Below are 20,688 nucleotides of genomic sequence, written 5' to 3'. Positions count from 1 at the left end.
ACCTTTGTACTGAACTCTGATGTCTTGATCTCTCACTGTGATGTCATATTCAGGAACGACCTCATGCTCAGGATAGTACGCAGCCTCCTTTCCTTATAAACTTTTACATTCCACTATCCATTACCACAAACACCTGTTCTCTGCTGGGTGACTCTAGGTGTTGCTAATTAACAGGCAGTAATTTCTATAGAAATGTGAGGTATCCAATGTCTTACACATCTCAGTAACATAATATATTAGTCTGGTTTAAATGCGCTCATCTCCAGAGAACCGTTACTGTATGGAAATGCCTGTTACATAGCCAAGTTAGGGAAGAGGTTTTAATTAGAGGAGACTTCCATCAGCTTTCAGCTCACATGATATATACAGAATGATTTCGTGGAAAGAGTGTGGGGCTTGAAATTACAACTCCTATTTCACGTTCCAACTTTGTTTACTTACAAATAGTATTGAGCTTTTATTCCCTAATCCATAAGAAGGGAAATGATGTTTATCTTCCATGATTATGTGAATGAAGCTCAAAAGGATGTTATTTGTGAAAGTACTTTTAAAGCTAAAAAGCATTAAAACACATTCTGTTACATATGTTATTATTATAGTAATTGAAAAGGAGATCCCTTGAGCAAACTCTTTAAGAGAAATAACAGGTTATATGGATTCCAGAAAACTACGACAGGACTGGCAGTTAGCAGGGGGCTTGTGCGAGGTGGAATCGTGGGTCACAGGCTTGAATATTTATGCATCAGCCTCCTTAATGACTCTTCACAGGCCACTGGTCCTCCTTCCTGTCCACCCAGCCTTAAGACCATCAGGCTGCTAAATGGTAAAGAGAAAGAAGGCAATTGCTTGAACAAAGAATATTGATTGCTCTGGGCATATGTTCCTTTGAACCCTGTAGCACAATTATAAAAGTATTATTGCAAAATATAAACAATGTGATTCACTTTAGTAGGCAGGAGAGACAGACTATGATTGAAAGTTAGTACCGGGTGAGGGCTGGTGGGAGTCCTGCTTAGCGCTAAGGGTTGGGTTTTATCCTGAGGGTGGGAAGGCTGTTCAGAAAAAGAAGCATTAAAATGCCAGGAAGAATTAACAATTTTAGCACTTTGGGGGGCTGAGGCGGGTGGATGATAAGGTCAGGAGTTCGAGACCAGCCTGGCCAAGATGGTGAAACCCCGTGTCTGCTAAAAATACAAAAATTAGCTGGGCACGGTGGCAGGCACCTGTAATCCCAGCTACTCGGGAGGCTGAGGCAGGAGAATTGCTTGAACCCAGGAGGTGGAGGTTGCAGTGAGCCGAGATCGTGCCACTGCACTCTAGCCTGGCCAACAGAGCAAGACTCCATCTCAAAAAAAAAAAAAAAGAGAATTAACAATTTCAGTAAATAACATGTAACTGCATATGGACTTGTGAAGTGGGACTCATACTTTCATCTGAGGTCAATACAATGTGTGTAACACTATTAATAAGAATAATTCCAATCCTCTAGTAACAAAACGTAATCCCCAATGCTCCTTTAATATCAGTTTTGTATTTGAAAATTCAAGATCCTCTTAATTGTTTTATAGGGAAATAAAACTTCATTGTCAATCTTTTCTTCCAGGTCTCTTTCTGTTCCCTGTCCTGACATTCTCTCCTGGGCTTCCTAAAACATATGTATTGTGTGTGTATATATTTAAGATATCTATATACACATACTTTTAAATGTATAATTTCATGTGTTAGTTTGGTAATGTACTATAAAGTAGTATGTATCAGAACATTCCAATGTTTAAAAGTAATCCAAGGAGCAGTGTAATAATTTGGTCACCTTTATTTAGGGGAGAAACTAAATCTAAATCCCTTCCCCCATTTTTTTGTTTGTTTCTTTTCTTTTTCTTTTACTTTTTCTTTTTTCTTTTTCTTTTTTTTTTTTTTTTTTTTTTTTTTGAGACAGAGTCTTGCTTTGTTGCCCAGGCTGGAGTGCAGTGGCACGGTCTCAGCTCACTGTACCCCTGCCTCCCCAGAATTCAAGCAATTCTCCTGCCTCAGCCCCCAGAGTAGCTGGGACTACAGGCGTACACCACCATGCCTTGCTAATTTTTGTATTTTTAGTAGAGATGGGGTTTCACCATGTTGACCAGGCTGGTCTTGAGCTTCTGATCTCAGGTGATCGGACTGCCTCAGCCTCCCAAAACGCTGGGATTACAGGCGTGAGCCACTGCAGCTGGCCTGTTTGCTTGTGTTGTTAAGAAGTGAAGGCAAACAGGCTAAAGAGAGTCAATTAACATAAACTTTAACTGAAGCTTTTGAATGCAAATATGTGCAACATGAAACTGAGGGTAATTGATTTCTGTCTTTCCTTGCCAGAAACTGGCATCATAAAACTATTAATATAGGAAGCAAAAATAAATAATAAACCAAGTGATTTTCAACTTTTTGGTCAACTAACAGGAGAATTTTCCAGCACTGGTTGAGAAAAGATTTAAAATAATATGGTTCTGAGGGGGAGGAAAGAGGGACTTAGAACATTTTTCAAGGATTACCTGGTAGTTCTAGTACTCTGTATGAAACCACAGTTACTGCAGCAAGCAGGAAAATGGAGCATCGAGTGGAATACAGCACTTAAGATACGGTCTTGACTTCCCAATGGAGCAGCCCACTGGATGTGACAAGAAGTGGGTGTTATTTATGGCTGCTGACTGGGCTGCCTCCGGCATATCATTTACTCTTACAGTGTCTTCCTTTTCCAGCCTATAAAGTATAAATAAAGGATTTTTCTCTCTTAAACAGCCTAGGGTGATTGTTTCTTAGATTTATAAGTATATATATTTAAAGCATTTTGAAATTTAAGTAAGAATATGTCTTAGTCCTATGATAAATCCTATGATAAATTTCTGACTCAGTTGCATCTTTTTTTTTTTTTTTTTTTGAGACTAAGTCTTGCTCTGTTGCCCAGGCTGCAGTGCAGTGGCACAGTCTCAGCTTACTGCAACCTCTGCCTCCTGGGTTCAAGCAATTGTCATGCCTCAGCCTCCTGAGTAGCTGGGACTACAGGCAAACACCACCATGTCTGGCTAATTTTTTGTATTTTTGGTAGATATGACATCTCACTATGTTGCCCAGACTGGTCTCGAACTCCCTGCCTCAGGTGATCCACCTGCCTTGGCCTTCCAAAGTCCTGGGATTACAGGTATGAGCCACTGCACCTGGCCTTTAGTTCAGGGAATTCATCACTGTATATTTTTAAAGGAATTTCAAGTAACTACATTAAAGTTACTAATAATATACCTTATTTTCCTGTAAGCAAGCAGGAAAAATGATTTAGGAATAAAGATGCAAAGTTTTTTCAATTACTTGTGGGATTCCTCTAATCACCGTATATAGCAGAAAGAAAATCCCCAACTAGCCGAGTCATTATAAGAATTAAAGACAATACATGTCACATATAGGAAAACATTTTAGGAATACAATAAATGGTAGTCATTAGTCTATCTATCCCCAACCAGTATTTTGGTATTAATCCTATTGATATATCTAAACTTAATTTCTTTTCAGCTTTCTATGTTTCATCAGCCTATCTTAATGTTGAAAGCCACTTGCCTGGAATTTAATGCTTCTGTTCATTTATTTCCCTAAACATTTTATTAAGTAACACAAGATTAAAAACTGTACGACCTCACCAAAAGGAAAAATTAAAAGGGTCTGATGCTCAGGGGGAATCTGTGAATGTCTAGGAGCAATAAGCAAAAGCTAGCAGCTCATTTTGACCTGAGTGAAACAAAAAAAGAGGGGCAATAGAAAGGGAAAGAAATAATTGGACTGGGAGACATTAATGACATTTGCCCTGACTTAACTGTTCCTTTAAGCATACTAAGCAGCCAATGATAAACTTATACCAATTCTGATATTTGAAAATTGGAGATCAGTTCAAGCTTTCAGATATCTTCCACGTTTCATTTCTATTATTTATCTATCAATATTTTCCACTGCAGTCACCAAGGAGTTGATATTGAACACTGGCTGTTTAGTAAGGTTCCCTCACTTACGTTTTATTGTTTTAGAGCCAGGAAAAAGTGCTATGACTTCTGAGTTCTCATCCTTCTGTTTCACGTAGTCACATTTTTCCAAAAAGAAATCCACCACTGTCTACAGGAAGATTTTCTTGTGTGCTATATTGCACCTTCTTGCATCTTTCACCTTTTCTATATATTGAACCAGGAAGAAAAGATGGTATGAGGGTTGCAATTTTAGTATCTGTTATCTCTGCAGATGAAGCACTTGAAGACTTTTTCCCATCCTTCTGTTTTTCTTCATATCATTAGGCTGAAAGAATAAAAGCCATCTGTCTGCCTGAGACACAGAAGGGGCTACTGAAGGTTCACTAAATATGCATAAAAAAGGACAAGAGGGAAGAGGCAAAATATATCATGTTACCTAGATCACATGCTGATTCACATCCCACTTTCTTTTAATTTTTGGACCCGTGGGTAGGATTTAATTTTATTGTTGGCTTAGAGAAGTCTAATCTTGGGAGTTTCAAACTAGGAAAAGAGGAGTAATTGCCTGAAAGGTATTGTATTAATTTAGATCTAATTCTTAGGTATAATGGCCCAAAATAAAGATGGAGTGACTAGGATTTGTTTTGCTCTGCTATGAACGTTGTGTTTTTTTTCCTATTTCTCATTATTCTCACTAAGTGTAGAAACAGTTATAGTTTTCTTGTCCACCAACAGTATCTCCACATTATGGACATAGAAGATGTTCAATAGCCATGTTTGGATTGAATGAATGAATGAATGAGTAATGATTCTCCATTGTGCGTGTAGACACACAGATTGGATCAATATCTACACAGGAATAAACAACAAAGCGGATACTTATCAACTAGGACTGCATAAGAACTGGGACTTTTAAGATTCAAAATGAATTTGAAGGCAACATTACCCGAAATGTGAAAGAGTAATAAGAATTCTATGATAGCATCCATACAGTAAAATCATGTGAAACTATTAGATCAGTATTCTCTCAAGGAAGACAAAGGCTAAACACAATGCTACATGATCTCAAGTTACTTTGCTCTACCAAGTGGCAGACTGCTGGCCTGAGTTTGCCAATGAAAGCTGCAGGAGTCTACACCTTATACAAAAATTAATTCAAGATGGATTAAAGACTTAAACATTAGACCTAAAACCATAAAAACCCTAGAAGAAAACCTAGGCATTACCATTCAGGACATAGGCATGGGCAAGGACTTCATGTCTAAAACACCAAAAGCAATGGCAACAAAAGCCAAAATTGACAAATGGGATCTAATTAAACTCAAGAGCTTCTGCACAGCAAAAGAAACTACCATCAGAGTGAACAGGCAACCTACAAAATGGGAGAAAATTTTCACAACCTACTCATCTGACAAAGGGCTAATATCCAGAATCTACAATGAGCTCAAACAAATTAACAAGAAAAAAACAAACAACCCTATCAAAAAGTGGGCGAAGGATATGAACAGACACTTCTCAAAAGAAGACATTTATGCAGCCAAAAGACACATGAAAAAATGCTCATCATCACTGGCTATCAGAGAAATGCAAATCAAAACCACAATGAGATACCATCTCACACCAGTTAGAATGGCAATCATTAAAAAGTCAGGAAACAACAGGTGCTGGAGAGGATGTGGAGAAATAGGAACACTTTGACACTGTTGGTGGGAATGTAAACTAGTTCAACCCTTGTGGAAGTCAGTGTGGCGATTCCTCAGGGATCTAGAACTAGAAATACTATTTGACCCAGCCATCCCATTACTGGGTATATACCCAAAGGACTATAAATCATGCTGCTATAAAGACACATGCACACGTATGTTTATTGCGGCACTATTCACAATAGCAAAGACTTGGAACCAACCCAAATGTCCAACAATGATAAACTGGATTAAGAAAATGTGGCACATATACACCATGGAATACTATGCAGCCATAAAAAAATGATGAGTTCATGTCCTTTGTAGGGACATGGATGAAATTGGAAATCATCATTCTCAGTAAACTATCGCAAGGACAAAAAACCAAACACTGCATGTTCTCACTCATAGGTGGGAATTGAACAATGGGAACACATGGACACAGGAAGGGGAACATCACACTCTGGGGACTGTTGTGGGGTGGGGGGAGGGGGGAGGGATGGCATTAGGAGATATACCTAATGCTAAATGGTGAGTTAATGGGTGCAGTACACCAGCATGGCACATATATACATATGTAACTAACCTGCACATTGTGCACATGTACCCTAAAACTTAAAGTATAATAATAATAAAAATAAAAAATAAAAGAAAAAAAAAGAAAGCTGCAGGAGTCAAGGAGAATGAACGAGATTGTTTTCTCTGGCTATCGTTTTTAAAAATCTTAAGGAACTGCAGAATAAGACTGAACCACTAATAAAGCGGTATCATTTACTATTAACTATGAGAATGTCTTTCAAGAGCTGCCATCTGGCTAATGGCTAACCTGTTTTTTAAAAATGTGAGAAGAGAGATCTTGGGAATTCACATTAGGAGTTGAGCAAATTTTACCTTTCACAGGAAAAAGCAATGACTGCACAGGCAGCAAACGTGGTATCATTTTAATAAATTAGGTTGTGTCTTTCTAATCTGTGGAAATTCCTTGAAAGGATTGACTGAATATCTGTGGTTAGGAACATCTAGTGCTTTACATTTTTTGTGTGTGATCTTCCCACAAGGCTATGAACAACTGTTGCATTAAGTAATTTGAGGTATAATTTAATAATAGATAAAAGGTCCTTTCTCGGATTCCAAAAACCAGCTGAGATGGGCAAATATGTAAAATGAGGGCACAGCATTCATTGAACAGTGAGTTGACTTTTAGAAACCTAGAGACAATTTTAAAACATATTTGTTAATAATTCAGAAGCAATACAAATAAATGGCACATGTTTGCCAACAACCAGAAGTTTGAAGGATGATGAGAAACTCTTGAAGGACTTAATTTAGCTCGGTAATGGAGTAAACACAATAGCAGATGATGCTCACTGGAGAGAAGATAGAGGTAATATATAATGGAACAGTTTGGAGTTATGCATTTAATGAGCTCTGAATTAGCTCTACCCCTCAGGAAGAGAAATCCCAGCTAGTATCATAATAAACAAGGCAAGGAGGACAGTGCATAAAAAAATAAAACCTAGGTAAATGAGTTACCCACAAAATTGACAAAACCAAAGAATGGAATTTATCAACTCAGAGAGCATTGTTATAAAGCTATTCTTGAACTGGCTTGTAGGTAAGCTTACATTGTAATGAGCCGTCTCCGGTACTTTGTAACTAAAACCTAGTTATGGTCGAATGCAATTCCAATACATCATTATTAAGAAAATTGTGAAATATTTCAAACACATTGGCAAGCAAAAAATTGAAGACCTTCATGTATCTACTGCCCAACTTTATCAGACTCTAATATTTTGATGTCATATTTGCTTCAGCATCTATTTGTGTTATCATTTAAAAGAAATCAAACATTAAAGGTACCTTGGAGGTCCCTGTGTAAACCCAGTAGTTTCCATTTTCTCCCTCCCTTCCTGCCTCCTTGCTTCTGTTCCTGAAGGAAACCATTATCATTAATTCAGTGTGTAACATTCTTATGCTTGTGTTATATATTTTACTGTATGTTTATATACTTGACTACATCACATAGTATTATTTTTCAAGTGTCTAAATGTTATGTAAATGGCATCCCACTCACACATCCTTTTGCATTAAGCTTTTTGGGCTCAACATTATGTTTTGCTCAGCACTATGTTGTGTAGTTTATCTCCATTGATTTAGGCAGCTTGAGTTTATTCACTTTGACCCATCTACTCCATGTGTAAATATATCACAATCTATTTGTCCATGGTCTTTTGATGAACACTTTCAATTTATTACCATAATGGATATTCTTTTATATGTCTCCTTTTGCACATGTGTGTGTTTTTCTAGAGTACCTCTCTAGACTTAGGCACATTTTTAAACTTTGTCAAATGTGGCCAAATGCTTTCCATACTAGCTTCACCAATTTACTTTTCCCCACCATGGGATGAGAGTTCCCATTCCTTCATATCCTCTCAACACTTGTGTTTTAAACTTTTGCCAATCTGATAGATGTAAAATGGAATCTCTTGGTTTTCCTGTGTATTTTTCTGAAGTGTTTTCTTTTCAGAAAAAAAAATAACTTTTTCTTAAAAAAAAACAGAAATACTAATCGCTACGTTAAAATATTTTTAATGATAAATTTTAACTGTACAACTTGGGAACATACCACCAGGGAATTTTTCTCTGCTGTTTTTCCCCTTAATGAGACAGTAACTTTGATGAAAAATGGATCTGCAAAGAGGGAGAGAGAAGGCCAGTAACTGTTCTGGGATACAAAACAAGCCACGGGTCACATAAATTGTCTCTTTGCGATTGGCAGAGGTCTTGGTAAGGAAATCTTTGGTTGAGGAAAAAAGTCAAGTCTGATGAGAAGATGGGGTTTTGCTACCTGTCAGCAGTGCTGCTGGAAAGAAAAGGTTGTGACACACATTTTGCACTGGTAGGCTGTCACAAGTATCATTTGTAAATAGATGGAATATGAATACCAAAGACCTAAATATTACACAAACTGTTGAGGAGTGATGGGATCTGGAACCAGACTTCAAGCCTCCCGAGTGAATAGACCATCTGTTGAATTAAAGAAGTGACTAAGCTTCTGCCTTGATGGGGTCTATTTTTTTTCCATTCAGTGATCCCAGCAATAAATTTCATTGGCTTTTAGTTTTACACCGTAGCACACAAAATTCACTGTGATAATAACTGAGTCAGATTTCCAAGTGAAAAGATAGTTGTTAGTAACATACCTCTGTTGGGGTAATTACTAAAATTTTTTTTCTCCATTTCACTACTTTTAATGAGTTATCAAAATTACATTTTGATTTCCAAACATAATCTTCATTTTAAGTGCTTAATATTCGAACATGCTCATCTCCTTTTATAGGGGATTCTTCTACTTGGAACAGTTGTGATGGATGGATGGCCCAGATTTTTTTTTTCCTGCATAAGTGAGGAAATTGACTCAAGGTACAGGGTTATGGTTGCACAATAAATCATTTGCAAAGCTAGGATTAAGAGGATGCTTTTTGACTCTTGCTCCTGTCTGAACCTTCACTCACTAGAGTACTTCCTGAGAATTTTGCCAATATATAGTTCCGGGCAATAACTCGTAAGTTAGCTCAGGTTACTAGAAGGGCAAAGATTTCGGGAAGAAGTTGAAAAGGGCATTTTCTCTGATTAACCCCTAACAACTTTACACTGTTTTCATTATCTTTCTTGGTATTCTGTACACTGATATCATGATGATGGTGGCCCAAATTGGCAGCGACCCCTTTAGAAGTGGCGAAGGGAGAACATTACTCAATTTTCACCGCCCCCCCCGCCTTTGCCTGCAAGCCGCAAACACCTCCATCTCCCTCCTGCTAAGGATTGGCCACTGGAATAATGCGTCACTTTCACTGAAGCTCCCATGCATTGGTGGTGGGGGGTAAATACACTCTCACATTTGACTCACTAAAGTGAAGCCCTATAATGCCTGCCAAGTGTGATTTCTCCCTGTATAGTAAAAGCTGTATCTATCCCAGTACATTTATTTATTTATTTATTTTTATTTTTATTTTTTGAAACAGAGTCTTGCTCTGTTGCCCAGGCTTGAGTACAGTGGCATGATCTCGGCTCACTGCAACCCCTGCCTCCCGGGTTCAAGTCATTCTCCTGCCTCAGTCTCCCAAGTAGCTGGGACTACAGGCGCACACCACCACACCCAGCTAATTTTTCTATTTTTAGTAGAGATGGGGTTTTACCATGTTGACCAGGATGTTCTTGATCTCCTGACCTCATGATCTGCCCACCTCGGCCTCCCAAAGTGCTGGGATTACAGGCGTAAGCCTCCATGCCCGGCCTATTTATTTATTTTTATTTTATTTTATGGACACTGTGAACTCGGTAAATGATCACGTTTCTGTATTTCTTTGACACCCAGATCCAAATTTGTGGCCAACCTCTATCAATACGTAGACCTTCTGGCCCATATTATTGTATTGGCTTTATTTTTTCCTATCCTTGTTTGTTCTCATTCTGAGTCCCTCATTATTTTTCCCTATTATAGAGTGTGTACTTTAATAAGCCTCCTAAAATCCTTCTAGAATGAAACTCCCTTCTGCAGGCAATGTCTGAGATAGGTTTTGCTGAGGGACTCCCACAAACGGTAATGCACAAACACTAAGGTGCTTGCTGAATTACCATCTTTAAGCCATATTAGCAAGGTGACAGTTTACAAATAAGTTTTAGTATATTAAGACTTGAAACCAAAATATTTTCTTATGTAAGAAGCTTCTTCCTGAGAGGGGGAAAAGCAACTTTTCAATCCCAGGCATCTTTTCAGCTAGGAATATGTGAAATCATGGATTAAGGCTCTGTTTTCCAAAGTGTGCCCCATGGAATATTCATTCCCAGGATATTATCCAATGCTACCCTAAAAAACAGGAAGAAAAATTTAAAGAAGGAAAGGAAAACATGTTCTGTAATCAGATCATGGAAATCTGGAATTAACCAAAGTTATTCTGGTTTTTTACTGAAAAACTTTTCAGAGTCTTTAATATGCAAATATATTCTGGCTTTCCCAGAAGGGGAGATAGAGTTTAGTTTCCTAAACTCATTTGGCCCCAGAGTCTGGTTTAGAGAAATCCCTGATGCTTCCCCACTCTACTCCTCCAAACCCCAACATCACACTGGAGATCATAGTAACAGGAGAGGAATTAAATCCTCAACTCGTTCTCTCAGTGCAGGCTTTGTGAGTTAACTCCTAGATGCCGAGGTGATAGCAACACAGTTAACTATCAGCACAGCACTTCCCTCCTCAATCAGAACAGATGCAGTGGCGCTGCAGGAAGTACCACTCAGTGTACCCAGTGTACCATTCCTCCAGGGTACCCCTCCTTTCCTGGATGCTAAGTGGTGTTGCTGGATCTGTGGAAAGGGAGAATATCTCAGGGGAGGGGCTGCAACTGATGGGGCTCAGCATAGTGGCTCTTAACCCACCAGCACCAGGCCTTTCTGATATGACCAGTCAGCACAGTCATACCCAGTGTATGTGTACCCAGCTTAATTCAGACCTGCCCAGAGGCTAAAAACCATCTTCCTGGTTAGCTGCATCTAAGGAGAATTAGGAGGCTAAATTTTAGAGGGAGAATGTCCTACAATGAAATGAGATTCTAGGGGTCTATTTAAAAAAAAAATTTAATTTATATTCAGAGGGGAAAAATAGTTGCCAGGATTCTATTTGCAAATGGCCATAGCAGGGAGATTTTTTAAAATGCAGTCGTGAATCTTTGTTACTAAAAGGCAAGTTTCAGAAAAGCAAAATGTCAGTTACTGTAAGGCTTATCCAACAAGACTAATAAACACTACTCACCCCAGATGAGCCGTAGAACTCAACATTCCTTGTTTCTTTTCTTTCTTTCTTTTTGGAGACAGAGTCTTGCTCTGTCACCCAGTCTGGAGTGCAATGGCACGATCTTGGCTCACTGCAACCTCCGCCTCCCGGGTTCAAGCAATTCTCCTGCCTCAGCTTCCCAAGTAGGTGGGGTTACAGGTGCCTGCCACCAAGCCCAGCTAATTTTTGTATTTTTAGTAGAGACAGGGTTTCACCATGTTGGCCAGGCTGGTCTTGAACTCCTGACCTCGTGATCCACCCACCTTGGCCTCCCAAAGTGCTGGGATTACAGGCGTGAGCCACTGCGCCTGGCCAGGAACTCAACATTCCTTGTTAAGTGGAAATGTTTTGAAAGTATGAGTGAGATTTTTATTTTTAAACTTCCCCCAGATTCAGTCCACAAGGGAGTTTATTATCTGCCATGTATTTGTTAATGTTATATCTCCCAGCCTTGAATCAAAACATTTTGTTTAAAATTTAAATAGACCAGGCCATGATCTTTGGAACCCATCACCCAGCAGGGTCTCCTTAACATTCAGAAAAGAAGGAGCTACATTTTGGTCCGGACACGCAGGAAGGTGGGGTTATGGAGTCTTCTGGGCTGACCATCGATTCAAGTGTACACTAAAGGGTCAAAGAGATAACATCCAAAGAGACAGCAAGGTCCTGAGTCCAGACTGCCTTCTAAAAACTCTGCTTCCCTTAAAAAATAATAATAGCAATAAGCCAACAATATAAAGAAGGCAGAGATCTTTCCCCAATGCCTCTTGCCTATAGTTTCATAGCCAGAGTCTCAAGGTACAAAACATGTCCCTATGTCCTATCCATAGGGACACTTTTTGTACCTTTCAAAATCCTTCTGGCTGTGGTACTTGGCAGCAGCTATGAGGGATGCAGAGGATGTCAGAAAGATCCCGACATTGTAGGACACCCACCCAAATGACCCAAGGTTTGTTCTTGTTCCTTGTGGCTGTAGCAATTGAACATATTCAGGTGCCAACATTTTGAGTACAGGAACTCCTTAATCACTGCTTTCAGGATTAGGCGTCTTACCTCACCCCTCATTACCACCTACAGTCTACCTTTTTGCCAATGGATTTGAACTTGGAAAAGAATCTGTGCTATGAAGCAAGACTTGCCTGGGGAGAAGGAGGGAGAATGTATCATGGCACCACACCCACTGAGCACACAGTAATTTAAACACTACACCGGTTGATACAGGTACATATTATGAATTACTAGGAAGAGAAGTGCATCATGCAACACTCCAAATCATTCACTGGCTCAAGGCACAAGCCGGGAGACCAGGTCGAGCAGAGAAACCACAGCCAGCAAGTGGAAAATAAGATGAATGATGCAAGAGGAGCCCGATGAGCAATGGTAACTCATGGTTCCATGGGGCCTTGTGTCTTCAATGCTTATAGTACCTTACACAAGCATTGCCTAATTGATCTTCCCTGTGCCCTGTGAGATGGCAAAATCCATTATCTTCAATTTGGGAGATGTGGAAACAGAGTCCTAGGTTAATTTACCCCCTGGTGATTCAGTGATTCAAAAGCAAAACTAGAAGTGTAACTGTTTTTCAAATTCTCAGTCTCTTTCCTCCTCCAAGATTCTGAAGCTTAGCTGAACATGTTGTTTTCATTACTGTAATCTATCATATAGTTCTAAATCCATCTCTGGCATTTTATTATTTATGTTTGTTTATTATTAATTATTTATTTGGACTTTGACCAAATTGCTTGATTTCTCGGAGGTTATCTAGAAAATGGGCATAAACCCTCACTCTGCCTATCTTACAGAATTGTCATGGAGCTTGTATGAAATGATGTATGTTAAATTCCTTCAAAACCATGAAGATTTATTTTTTATTTTATTTTATTTTATTTTAGACAGGATCTCACTCTGTTGCCCAGGCTGGCGTGTTGTGGCATGATCACGGCTCACTGCAGCCTTGAACTCCTGAGCTCAAGTGATCCTCCTACCTCAGCCTCTGGAGTAGGTGGGACTGCAGGCACATACCACCATGCAGAGATAGTTTGTGGGGTTTTTTGAGTGTGTATTTTTTTGTAGAAACAGGGTTTCGCCATGTTGCCTAGGCCTTGTCTCGAACTGCTGGCCTTAAGCAATCCATCTGTCTTGGCATCCCAAAGTGCGAGAGTATAGGTGTGAGCCCCTGCTCCCAGCTGAAGGTTTTATTTTTTAACCAATGTTTTTTGTTTGTTTTCAAATATATACTTTTTAGTACACAATATTTCTGGCTGTTCAGGAAAACAAATGATTTCTATATGCATTTTACTTAATAAAACTGTGATGACCTTGTAAACCAGATTCACATACTCTCTCTTTTTTCTGTCTTTCCATAATAACCCAGAGTAATATTTTTTAACTGTTAAGATGAACAATTTTTTAAAAAATAGAAGGATGAACCCTACTTAACACCTTTCTTGGTGCCAAGCACACAATACCTGCTCAGTAAATATTATTGAATAGATGGCGTATGGATTCACTTTGTGGATAATAAATCCAGAGGTTGACATTTATGGATGCCAATGTGTATTAGTTAGATTTTCAGAAAAACCAATACTGAAAGGCCCTACGACAATAAATATTATTGATTTTATTAATCAATTAAACCTATTTTACAAGGCATGTGAATATAATGCAATATTATCCCTTGAACTTACTGTAACATTGGGATACAATTTGAATCTTTGTCCTACAAATGATAAACATAACGATGTATATATTAGGTTAGAGTCTTGAGTCATGCAGTCTTCCTTGTACTCCCCCAGGGGTTCCTACAGCCATGCATTTATTCACATATTTAATAATTGTTTACAATGTGTGAAGCATTGTGCTAAGAACTATGTAAGGTTTCTTCTTTCTTTTAAATAGCTTATTTTTTTAATCCAGTCTCTTAAAAAGATGCAATTTTACTAGGTTAGTCTCTATTTGCAGGTTCGAAGTCATATTGGTTTTTAGCCCTAGGCTGAAGTCACTCTAGGCCACATAGGTGTAGAAGCCCTCATTCCGAGGGACTGGAATCAGGAAGAACTGGTGTATTTGATTTTATCTGAAGGTGGGTGGTGGACAGGACACCTCCCCTCAGTAAGTAGACTGATCCCTCAAATGAAAGGTGCATGCGAAGGAGAACAGGAACAGATCTACAGGCTCCTGATATAATGTAATGAACTACTTTGAAAGGCCAAGTTTATATCATTTACAATTTAACTTGTCTTTTCAAATGTAACCGAGAACAAAATGTGCTTGAAAACTACAAGAAGATTGAAGAAAAACTTTAATAAATTATTACAAATAAGCTTCTCAGATTCATTTCCTTTTCTATGTTTTGAAAATTCACGTTTAGGTATTTGATTGTTTACAGGTGATGTTCTGGATATGCTTCTCTCATTCTGTACTCTTGTTATGGTGTTAAATCCCTGTTGTGGTGCTTGACAAGGAGACATTATTTGCATGATCAGAAGGCCTGACACTTATTCTGCCACTGTGAGCCTGTATCCAAAAAAATTAGGAAAAATATAATTCTCTCAAATGAGTAATTCCATATTTTTTTTGAAAAAGTCAGAATTTTCCTTCCAAAATGTATCATTCTATTCTTCACTGGAGTAAAGACTAAATGCCTTTCACCTGGAAATATAAAAATACCAACTAGGTTGTCTTCTGACCTGTTTTGAGAAAAACAGAATGAAACAGTGGAAAGTCTCCGATTCTACCATTGCTATAATATGTACAGATGTCACCAAGGCAGCCTACAGAATATTTCTGGAGCCTAATGATTGCAAATGGAAGTAGCTTCATTCCTGAAAAGACCGTGGCATAACTTTCTGCAATAATAAAATAAATAGAAAATAGCACTTCTCTAGACAGTGCCAGTGAGCAATGTGCTCCTGAATTTATTGCGGAAGTGAGTCAAAATTCTTCTATGGTGGTGAAAAAGACAAAGTAAAGGAAGACATTGAGAGACAACTGCATTCTCGGCTGCATCAATGAATACAGAGAGGGGAGCAGGGAGGAAAGGCAGTAGCAGGAGGAAAAGGGAAAAGAAGAATTGGAAATTGAATGAAAAGAGGAAGTAGTGAGTAAAAAGGAAAGAAGAAAACATTAAGAAATAGAGGAAAAAGAATTAAGTCAATTGGATGCAATGAGGGAAGAGGAAAAGAAGGATGTGGGAGAAAGTGAAAACAGGAAGTGAACAAGGCAGGAGAAGGAAGGAGATGCCTGTAAGAAAGGCTATCCTCCCAGGAGTCAGCAAACTACAGCCTGTGGGCCAATTCCAGCCTATTGCCTGTTTCTGTAAATAAAGTTTTATTGGAATACAACCAGGCTCATTGAGGCACCCATTGTCTATGGTTGCTTTCATACTATAATTGCAAAGTTCAGTAATTGTAATGGAGACAATACGGCCCACAAGCTTAAAATATTTACTGATTCTCATGAAAAGCTTTGCAGTCTAATCCAGTGGTTCCCAAACTTCACTGGGCATCAGAATTACCTAGAGAGTTTATTAAAACACAGATTGATGAACCCCACCCCCACAGTTTCTCATTAAGGAGATCTGGGGTGGAATCTGAAATTTTTATTTCTAATAAGTTCCCAGGTGACACTGATGTTGTTGGTCCAAGGATCAAACTTGGACAACCATCACTCTAATCTTTACATTCTGTCACACTAACAGTGTTCCGAATAGAGTCTTTTGAGAGGAAAGGAAAAGGAAAATCAAAATTGATCTCCCTTTGAGGTAAACATTACATATATCCATTGATATCACAATTGTTTACAAAGCATACATTTAAAAAATTCTTAGAACTGATTCTTTTTATAATTCTAGTTTCATTCTTACAGCTATGAAAAATGAATCTGATTTACTTTAAAGCTGAGTTAATTGGTGGTTTGTTCCCAAAATTGTTTCATGGTTTGGTTTGATTCAACTGCTTGAAATAATGTGGACTGTGTCAGTGTTATGATTGGACAGTGTCAATGAGGTAGACTGTATCCATTCAATGAGAATGACCTCTCTCCACCCATGGGTGGTTGGCTGTTCACTGCCTTTGCCTGAGGCCCCTGAGAAACTAAGCCATAACCAGCTTAGGGTTTTGCCAACCCACACATACCTCACCCTGCTCCCAGATGATGCTGACGTCTTCTGAATTCGACCCCATGAAATCGGCAGATTCTTCAATAGCTTTTCTCCTGGAGATGGGCATGAATGTTATTCTGGGATGAGACTTTTGGGAATCATGGTACCGTGGACTTTATCCTGCTTAAACACTCTATCTCAAAACCCTGCCTGAGATTTTTTCTTTATTATTTTTACTTGTATGGGGCTGCCATGGTTTGCACAGTCATGATCTTCCTTTACTTGTGTCCTTAAATTTGTGCTTTGGCTGGGAACATAGACACTCAATTATTAGCCTTAATTTTGCAATTCCTATGCTTGCTGCATGGAAGTTTTGTGAAAGAAAGAGAGAGGCTTCTCTTTTTTCTTTATCCTAGTACTGGGGAACTTAAAGGGGAATGTAATTTCAGAACTGAAAGTGCCAGAAACACCTTCAAGGATAGAATGGGCTCAAGTTAAAATTAGCAGCTCTTTAAAATGTGTAACGGTTTGATTCCACCATTGATCTTTTTATTTGTATACACAACTGAGATGGGAAGAGAATGGAAAAAATATCATTTTTTTACAAGAAAGCTACAGGAAATTTAATTCTATTTAATTCAGACATTACTTCTAGAGGATTTCTAGAATTTATGAAAAGTTGATGTATATGAGAAAGTATATTATAGCTGTCAAGGAAGGATGAATAACATAAGTAAATGTTACATGCCTAGCACAGTACATGGGATACAGTAGATACTTAATAAATCATTGTTGTTATTGTTGTTGCAACGGCACCCTTACATTGATGAGGGTATAGGCCTTGATTAAAAGATTATGGCAAAACAAATAATGCAAGCCATCCATGCTCTGCATGGCGCTCTGTTAGCTGAAACTTGTGCATGCCTGAATCAATTCCTCATTTGCACGATCCTATGTAACATGTTAAAAATCCATTATCAAAAAACTGTGCAAAGCATAGACTGTCTATACTTTCAATACCATGGGAGTTTATTTTTAAAGAAACTCTGTGATGAATTTTCCTATAAATTAGGTTTGTCCTCTGTAGATATCATACCAAAGAATGTTGTGGGTTAAATTCCTTCAAATTCCTCTCAAGTCATTTGCAATTTGTAATGAATGCCAAGAAAGGTAATTTGGATGTCACTGAAAGCTCTTTTTTCCATGACATCTTTTTCCTTCTCTCCCTCTCTTTGTATTGCAATATGGCTTTTCTTGAGTGTCTCATTTTTTTCAGTACTGCCTGACTCAGCCACACCATCACGCTGATAAGTGGCATAGAGCAGAGGGGTCATCTGGTCATCTCTTCCTGTTGCCCTTCCATCTATCCTCCATTCAAATCAGCCACTGCATGTGTTTGAGAGAGAGTAGTAATAAGCTCATTTGCAGCCCCACACCCTGAGTGAGAGGCTACAGCACAGATCTGTGTAACAGAGTGGATTACCATGAATGGTGAACCTCCACTGCAGACTTTAAAAGGTCTTGCCATATGCAGTTCACTGTGGTAAAATTTTGTTTCAGAGGGATGACACGAAAAGCTAACAGGCAGTTTAGCAGCTACTCTCTATTTTATTCAGGGAATTGCATACAATGAAAACATTGGTGGGAAATTATTATTGGTTCACTGCAATTTTCAGTTAGGTTTAACATTAGGAGAGGCACCAATCTCTCTTGTGTCAAAGAGGGTCCACATGGAAGGAACTAGTGAACAGTTTGGTGGGCTTCAGTTCTCTCCAATTTCTTCTGAGTTTTCAAATCTTTCATTCATACTGGTATTAATTTCTAAACTATTTTTTCTATAGTTACTGTGATAAATTATCCCTAACTGAGTGTCTTAAAACAACACAAACTTATTATTTTACAGTTCTGGAGGTCAGAAGTCCAGAATTTGGTCTCAGCGAGCTAAAATCCAGGGTGTTGGCAGGGCTGCATTCCTTCTGGACCCTCTAGAGGAAAAGCTGTCTTCTAGATTGTTCTAGTTAGAAGTTCTAGAGGCTCCCCATATTCCTTGACTTGCAGCTTTTTCCGCCATCTTTAAGGTCAACAGTATAGCATTCTCCAATCTCTCTTTTTCCCTCTTTGCTTTTCTTCTGGCAAGCTTTCATATTTTCCCTTCTTTATTTTTTTTCCCTCAGCTCTTTCTTTATACAGACCTATATTTAAGTTACTGGAATCAAATATCTATTTATTCTTTCTACTGGTAGATTAATGCACGGCCATGTTGCTCTTACCATTCTGTCTTTCTCTCTCTCTCTTTTTTACTTTTCTCCTTTCTCTTTAAAATGAAAACAGACCTGTACTGACACTCTTTTTTTTTTTTAACGCATTCATGAGGAGATTAAAGTTTTGCTTTTTAGCCTTAATTATCCTAAACTTGCCTTTTTTGAAAGTTCATTGTCTGCATATTCCCCCAAAGGAAGAAATCTAGTGTTTTCATAGCACCCCTAATTGTGAAAAGATGTGTATTTCCCAGCTTGCCTATTGTCGTGACTCATGTGTATGCCATCATCGTATTTTATAAAGGAAATGTTAAAGTTTACAAAACCCCTTACTATTAAAATTACTGTTTTGTATGACTTTAATTTTGGAGAAAATTTGCATTTTCATTCATACCATTCACTATTGGTTTTTAAATGGGAAAAAGAAGTTGTGTATATGGGATAATTAAAATGTTAAATTTTAAAGAGACCAAAAATAGCTCCTGGTTTTTGGAAGAATGGCTGTATTTATACCTAATTTGATTACAAAAGAAGACATGTAAATTGTGATAAAACACAGTTAATATACAGTCAAAAGGAAGAAAATAAAATGAAATATACTACTCAAGAAAAAAGCCATCAATCAAATTTTGGTGATACAATCTTTTGGATTTTTTAGTACACATGTGTGTGTATGTGGGTGTGTATTTTAAAAGATTAGGACTCTTCTGTTTATACTGTTTTCTGATCTGTTCTTTTAAACTAACAATGTGTTATAAACACTTTTTGTATTAATTGACAACATTTGTATTGGCTGCTTTGTGTTTTATCATGTGGATACACTGTGATTTATTTTTAAAACATTCTGGCGAACATTCTTGCAACTACCTGTAAGTATTTCCTTAGAATAAACCCCAGGAAGGGAATTCATGGGGTAACCAGGCATTTTTAAGTGTTTTTATACGTATTAGCAAATCCAGAAAAGGGAAGTTAAACATAACACCCTCCAAGACTGCTCCTACTCAGTGGTGAGTGTTAGTTGCAGAGTTGGGGCTCAGTTGGGGGACCCGGACAGTGGTAATCCAGGAGGTAACTTCACAAAGCGGAGTTACTGCATTTATGTTCTTTCCCAGGAAAACGTGCCATAGTGATGTAATGACTGTTTTTTTAATTTTAGGTTACCTCGCGCCTCGAAACCTTCCTAGTACCGGATTCTTCCCATTCCTGCAGACCCTACTCTGTGACACAGACTCTAAATGCAAAGACACACCCTATGGCCCACAAGATCTGCTTCGTAGGAAAGGAATTGATGATGCACTATTTAAAGACAGGTGGGGGCACTTCTCAAGTGTGTTCAATTGTTCTGAGAGATCAAATCTTGTTTCCTTCTGAGATAGCCAGGAAGCCATGCAAGCTTAGATACACAATTTTGTTTTCTATGTCTATAAATGTGATGATCTAAATATGAAATAATAAAGTAGGTACAAACTGGAATAACTGCGTTTATGTGAGACTGAGTACAATCTACTTTGGGTGAATGTCTCAAATTTGCTTTGTAAGATGGGTGACTAAGGTATTCCTCCTTTACATCCCTCAAAGATTCTCTATCCAACCTTAAATTATCAGTGACACATTGCCTGAGACTCATCACAAGCATGAGATGTCATAAGTGTAAGATAAGTGTCAGGGCCATCATCCTGGAAGAATCACATACTGGTACTACCATGTGTGATACTTTCAGATACAATAAAAACCAGGAAGTGCAAAAAAGGAAATTAAGGGTCCTGAAATTCAAAGTAATAAAAGTATATATAATTGAATGACAATCTTTAAATGAGGTTAATGGATGTTCTAC

General features: G+C 38.2%; 1 protein-coding gene across 1 annotated transcript in view; it reads left to right on the top strand.

Annotated features, from left to right (window-relative positions):
• The window catches only part of ABCA12 (ATP binding cassette subfamily A member 12), a 206,094-nt gene that overhangs the window by 55,309 nt on the left and 130,097 nt on the right, over nt 1-20,688 (top strand). The window contains exon 3 of the mRNA XM_054478791.1: nt 20,011-20,164. Within this exon, the coding sequence (XP_054334766.1) occupies nt 20,011-20,164 (154 nt within the window). The remainder of the gene's footprint in view (nt 1-20,010; nt 20,165-20,688) is intronic.

This window comes from Pongo pygmaeus, chromosome 11, assembly GCF_028885625.2.
Source record: "Pongo pygmaeus isolate AG05252 chromosome 11, NHGRI_mPonPyg2-v2.0_pri, whole genome shotgun sequence".
Classification (NCBI taxonomy): Eukaryota; Metazoa; Chordata; class Mammalia; order Primates; family Hominidae; genus Pongo; species Pongo pygmaeus.
Note: the sequence above shows the minus strand (reverse complement) of the source record. Positions and strands in the feature narration are given on the sequence as shown.